The sequence below is a fragment of the Helianthus annuus genome, chromosome 16, assembly GCF_002127325.2.
Source record: "Helianthus annuus cultivar XRQ/B chromosome 16, HanXRQr2.0-SUNRISE, whole genome shotgun sequence".
Taxonomy (NCBI): Eukaryota; Viridiplantae; Streptophyta; class Magnoliopsida; order Asterales; family Asteraceae; genus Helianthus; species Helianthus annuus.
In genome coordinates, this window is record NC_035448.2 from 111,545,391 (window position 1) to 111,552,313 (window position 6,923).

General features: G+C 36.8%; 1 protein-coding gene across 1 annotated transcript; it reads left to right on the forward strand.

Annotated features, from left to right (window-relative positions):
- The first annotated feature begins 2,002 nt into the window (after positions 1–2,002).
- LOC110918514 (WEB family protein At3g02930, chloroplastic) lies at positions 2,003–6,512 on the forward strand. The gene is made up of 3 exons (XM_022162812.2): positions 2,003–2,396; positions 3,079–3,298; positions 3,844–6,512. The coding sequence occupies exons 1-3, from the start codon at positions 2,380–2,382 to the stop codon at positions 6,271–6,273; spliced, it is 2,667 nt and encodes an 888-aa protein (XP_022018504.1). The 5' UTR covers positions 2,003–2,379; the 3' UTR covers positions 6,274–6,512.
- Positions 6,513–6,923: the final 411 nt, after the last annotated feature.

Here is a 6,923-nt window from a genome sequence, read left to right on the forward strand (position 1 = left end):
CTTGAATCCCAACGCTACTCTAAAAGAGCCTGTATTAGAAACCATCCTATGTCTTTTACCAACCGAAGAGGCAACAAGGACAAGTATTCTCTCTAGGGAATGGAGGTACAAGTGGACCAATATTCCAAGCCTTCGGTTTACTTTGTGTAATAGAACTTCCGTGCTAACATCTGGCGTAGCAAGTACAAGGAAAAACATGGACATAAATGATTTACACCAAGTTTTGTTGCTGCGCCAGGGTCCAATACACGAGCTCACCCTTGTTATGGATGATTACTGGGAAGATTACAATTGTTTTGAGTTTTGTCAGATAATACTTCATTTGTCGAGAAACCATGCTTGATTTATGTAAAGATCTCTACACAAACTCTTCTACATCTTTTAACCAATTGTCCATCACTTAAGACCTTGAAAGATTTGTTGAAATCGAAGAAAAGAGTAACTATCAGAAGACGTGTCGGGTTCTTCCAACAAATTGTATCCAATGCAAGGATCTTCGAATGCGGTGTTTACGTTAATTTTCAATAATGTTGGAAGGATTGTAGTTATAGAACCCGACAAACCAACAAAATCCGAATAGTTCAAACATTGTAAACCCTAACTGTGTATGTGCTTGTGCTGTAGAAACCAGTGATGAATTTGTGTATCTGAATCAGGTTCTCTGCTTTAGATCGGTCATTCCTTGTGATACATGAACGTTGTATTCTTGTCTTTCAGAAGAGTTGGTATTGAACCAAGAATGTTTCAAACATTCTAAACCCTACCTGGAAACAAACCAACAAAATCCTGATAGTCTTCTATGATGATTTGAAACATTCACGAACCACAATGGACTCAGACTCATACTACTCACCCTCCACTGAGGAAAAGTTTTCCCGACGACTCAAGATAAAGCAGTTGGTTTATGTTCATATCAGCGTTGTTTATCACCCTGTGTGAGCATTGGAAGCCCGACCACTAGTAGAAGAACCCGACACGTCTTTTATGATGATTCGAAACATTCACGAACAACAATGGACTCAGACTCATTGTTGCGAATTTGGTTTCTTCGGTACAGGCTGATGAAACCGAAGACTCAGACTCCTTATAACTCTCATCAAATGCCTCACCCTTCCTTTTATTCTGTAAATATTAAATAAAGAATAACACCATTCCCGTAATCCCGCGTTGATAGTTTCCGTTTTATTACAGTCATACGACACGTTTTTTTTGTTCTTCAATCTTTGTTACTTGTTAATGTTTTATTTTTTTCTACTTTTAGAAAGGTTTGAGCACCTCACGATTGTAAAATATCTCGTGTGATTGACACCTTAAATCCCTTAAATACTTTGAGAAAAATCTAATTTTCGAAGAATACGGGCCGTATAACAGTATACGACCCGTATACGTGTTCGTATACATTGTATACGACTAGGCAAAATATTTACACATGGTGTATACGGGCCGTATAACAGTATACGGCCCGTATACACCATATGTAAATAAGTTTTTCTCATGTGTTAATATTAGGACCCTTAAAAATAGTAAAAAAATTACAATATTGAAAGAGATTTTTGTTAGGGGAGAGTATTTATGGACCCTTAAAAATAGTAAAAAATTACAATATTGAAAGAGATTTTTGTTAGGGGAGAGTATTTATTTTAATCACCCACTAATAAAACATCAACATCTTTATAGATTAATTTACAAAAGAAACTATTTAAAAAAATGATATCAACTTAAAACAACCGGTTCACCAGTCGTTAAAAACCTGCTGATTTAACTAGTGTTGGTTCAACTTCAACCCATGCCAACCAAAACTAGTTAGGACTTCATTTTCTGTCTCTTGGATTTTATAGTAAACATTTCACTAAATCTGCATATTAATACTTTTCAAAATTATATACAAAACAAGCCATCAAACTAGGTTACTTGTCTCTATCATCATCTTGATCCAAGCTCAATCAATGTGATTGTGGTCTCTAGATTTAAATAAATATATATCTAGATTGTCTCTTTAATAAGAGCAAGATCTACCAATAAAAAAAAAAAAAAAACCTTTAAAATAATCTTGAAAAATATTAAAAAATAAAAATAAAAAAAAGGTAGCAAGGATATGGAAAGGAGGAGGCTCATAGGCCTGGCAAAAGATAAAGAAATATAAGACAAGACAGGCAGGCAGCACGCGAGTGACTGGGCAAGGTTTTTTTGCTCATGGTACAACCATCAATGCATAAAGTACAACTCCATCAACAAAAGAGTTGTGCACCGACCCTAATCAAATAATCTCACACCCACTCTCTCTCTCTTCTCAACCTGGTTTTGTTGGGTCACTTAATATCAAGATTTTCCCAAATTAAAACAACCATATCTGCTGAACCTGTGTCACCAGTTTGATCTATGGCTACCAAATCCAAGTAAAGTTCTTATTTTTATTGATTATTGTTCATTGTTTTCACTTAATCTGTACTTAATTGCTTGTTTCTGTTCTGGGTTTTTGATCTTTTTTTGAAATCTTGAACTTCACACTTCAGCCAAATCCAAGTAAAGTTCATGTCTTTCTTGATTTTTTTTCAACTTTTTTATGAATATTGCTGATTATTTTCACTCAGTCTGTGCTTAATTGCTTGTTTCTGATGTGGGTTTTGATCTTTTTGTGAAATCTTGAACTTCTCACTTCAGATCTGCACATTTGGTGACAATTATTCACTTTGATCAAGATTTTCTTTAACAAATTGAAACCCCATTTAGCTCTCATTGTAAATTGCATTTTCATGTTATAAAGTTGCTAACTTTGTCATTAATGTTCACCAATTTTAAAGATCCCAAGATTAGGGTTTTTTCAACATGTTCTGTTTGCCATTTGTGTGTAATTAGTTCAATTTTTTTTCAAGAAACTGAATTCCCACCAAGATCCCATTGCTAATTGCATTTTCATGTTATAAAGTTGCTAACTTTATCCTTAATGTTCACTAATTTTAAAGATCTCAATTTTAGGGTTTTTTTTAACATGTTTTGTTTGGCAGTTGTGTGAAATTAGTTCAAAGTTTGTTTCTTTTTGTATTTGTGATTGTGGTTAATAATGTTGAAATTGGATAGATCTTCATCGGAAACACCTCCGGCCACCAAAATTCCCATCAGCAAAACATCACCGGCGACACCGAGAGTCAGTAAACTTAGCCGAGGAGTTGCGAAATCCGAGACGGATTCACCGTCTCCCCTTCAAAGCACTAGAGCCTCAGCCGAACGATCCCCTCGGCCTGCTGTTTCGAAGCCGACAGTAGATCGCCGGTCACCGAAGACCAGCATCCTTGCTGAAGTAAGTGGGGCCCATTCATTCATGTCTTTAATCATTTATCTTTATAATTGGCTTGAATTGAATCTGGAATCCAAATTGAATCCAATTGACAGTTATACCCCTCACTGTATATATTTGGATCATGATCAAAACAGCATTGAGCAGCCTAGATTAGCTAGCTGTACATGATCAAAATGTAGCAAGGATTTTTTAGATTAGAACTCTTTAAATTACTATACTAAATGCTTTATAATATGATATGGATTAAAATAAAAAGAAACTTAATTTTTATACTAAACACATGCATATTGTAACCTGAGAAACAGGTTACCGATTTGTTAGTATTATGCAGACATGACTGTCGAGATTGACTAAATATGTACATTGTCAAAACATCAAATACGCGTTAAGTATTTGCTATAATCAGTTGTTGATCCAAGATTTTTGACCGACTTGTGCAATACCATAATTTTTTTAAGAGGGTGCACAATTTTTATTTTTATTTTTTTTGAAAATAAATATCAGGGTATGACTGATATACTTTTATATTCTTTGTGGGTTTTCAGAAACCAGCACCGAGTCCAAGGGGGGTGCAAAAGGCGTCGGAGTTACAAGCTCAATTAACTGCTCTTCAAGAAAATCTTAAAAAAGCCGAAGAAAAGTTAACTTCTGTTGAGAAAGAGAAAGAAAAAGCGATCAACGACCTAAAAGAAGCACAAAAGTTATCTGAAGAAACAAATGAAAAGCTTCGTGAGGCACTCGTGGCTCAAAAGAGTGCGGAAGAAAATATCGAAATTGAAAAATTCCGTGCTGTCGAAATGGAACAAGCGGGAATCGAATCTGCTCAAAAGAAGGAAGAACAATGGGAAAAAGAGATAGAAGCTGTCAAAAACCAGCACGCTGCTGACGTGGCAGCTCTTGTTGCTGCAACTCAAGAGCTTGAAAAAGTCAAGCAAGAGTTGACCATGACATGTGACGCTAAAGATCAAGCACTTACGCATGCGGATGAAGCTACAAAGATCGCTGAAACCCAGATGGAAAAGGTGGAAACGTTAACCGCTGAGATCACACGATTGAAGGGATTACTGAACGCCAAATTTGAGTCGGAAGCCGATCAAACTAATAAGATGATGTCGGAACTCAATTTGCAGATCGAAACTCTGAAATCCGAAGCAACTCAGAGTGAAAAACTGGTGTCGGAGCTGAAATCCGAGATAGAGATGTTGAAATCGGAGAGTCAAGAAACCGACAAATTGGTGTCGGAATTGAAATCGGAAGTCGAGCATCTGAAATCGGAGGAAAACGAGTTGAAATCGGAGATCGAAACTCTGAATCTTGAACTCCGAAAGGCGAAAGTGTACAAGGAAAAGTTAGGCCACATTGAAGCTTCGTTTGAGGAGCTAAACGTTGAATTAGAAGCCGCTAAAATGTCGGAATCATACGCGAAAAGCGTCATGGAAGAATGGAAGAAAAAGGTGGAAGAATTAGATCTTCAAGTCGAAGAAGCTAAACGATCAGAAAGATCCGCATCGTCGTCACTCGAGTCAACGGTCAAAGATTTAGAAAACAACAACCGTTTGTTGAGAGATGCGGAAACCGAGCTTTCCTCTCTGAAAGAAAAGGTCGGTTTATTAGAAATGTCAAACGTGAGACAAAAAGGCGATCTTGAAGAATCCGAACGTGCGCTTCAGAAGTTGAAATTAGAAGCTTCGGAAACCGCGAAAAAAGCCGAAAGTTTGAAAAACGACCTTGAAGTTGTGAAGGAGGAAAAAATACAAGCTTTGAATAACGAGAAACTCGCAGCAAGCAGTGTTCAGAACCTTCTAGAAGAAAAGAACAAGCTCATAATTGAACTCGAAACATCGAAAGACGAAGAAGAAAAAAGCAAGAAAGCGTTGGAAAGTTTAGCATCGGCTTTGCATGAAGTTTCATCGGAAGCAAGAGAAGCTAAAGAAAAATTATTATTAAATCAATCCGAAAATGAAAATTATGAAGCGCAAATCGAAGATTTGAAACATGCGTTGCAAACGACAAATGAGAAGTACCAAAACATGCTTGACGATGCAAAACATGAAGTCGACATGCTTATGAACACGATCGAGAAAGCTAAAGAGAGCCATAAAAGTACGGAATCCGAATGGAAAGAAAAAGAGACCGAATTGATCGGCTGCGTGGAGAAGTCTAAAGAAGAAAATGATTCTTTGCAGAAGGAGATTAGCAAGTTAACTAATTTGCTTCAAGAAACCGAAAAAGAAGCGTATGATTCTAACGAAGAACGAACCCATATCAAGAAACTTTTGAAGGAAACCGAATCTGAAGTTAGTTATCTTAAAGAAGTTCTCGGCGATGCAAAAGGCGAAAGTATGAATTTGAAAGAAAGTTTAATGGATAAAGAAAATGAATTGCAGAGTCTCGATCAAGAAATCACGGAGCTTAAAGCACGCGAAGTCGAATCGTTGAAAAAGATCGAGGAGTTGACCAAATTGCTCGAGGAGAAATCCGCTAAACCGACGGTTGACGAAAATGAGGATGCGACGGACAGTGAAAAAGATTACGATATGCTTCCGAAAGTGGTCGAATTCTCCGAACATAACGGAGATGCTAAAACCGAGCAACCATCAAAAGAAACACCTGTGATCGAAAACAAAAGTAAAGAATTCGAATTTAAAGTGGATTCAACTGCGAAAGATGTGAACGGAGAACATAAAGATTCCGAAGAGGTTGAATTCAAGATGTGGGAAAGTTGCAAGATCGAAGAAAAAGATTTGTCACCCGAAAGAGATGAAACCGTTCGTGACGAATCTTTCGATGACGACGTAGACTCAAAAACCGAAGCCGGTGAAGGGTACGATCAGGTAAACGGTACTGAAAACGTTGAAAACGGTGCCAGCTCACCATCGAAACAGGACTCACATGTGAAGAAGAAGAAACCGTTGCTGAAGAAGTTCGGAAGCTTGTTGAAGAAGAAAGGCACAAGCAACACCACCCCGAAGTAGCGAAAGAGGTAAATCGATGTTACATGTGTTTGTGTTTCTGTTTTTTTTCGTTCGATACGATTTTATATTTTGTTTCTTGATTTAAAACAGTGGGTAATTACGTATCATCTTTGGAGATTTGTTTGTTATTATTGTTACCATATTGTGTATGCTATAACTATTCCCCTTGTATGCGACTGATTTCCCGTTGTATGTTACCTAGAAAGTTATTTGGAAAGAAATAACAGCTTCATGTGGTTTCCTGTTGACTTTTCTGTTAAAGTCAACTTGTTGTGTGCAAAAATCTATAATTCGAGTAATCAAGTTAATGACTGGGAAAATGCAGCTTTATGTGGTTTCAGGTTGACTTTCTGTAAAAGTCAAACTGTTTCGTTTAAACAAGTATAAATCGAGTTATGAGCAAAATCAGAGCTTATAACTTGATAGGTAAACGTAAATCCGTAGAATTATTTGAAGTTCATGGAAGATGTTTTGGGTATGCTAACATAATTAGAAAGGAAATAGCAGCATCATGCTGTTTCAGCCTTTCAGGTTGACTATAGTGTGCATATCGTTAACTCGTTTCAGGTTGACTTTTCTGTAAAAGTCAATCTTTTTATGTGTAAACTACTATAATTCTGGTTTTAAGCAAAATCAGTAAAATTAACTTG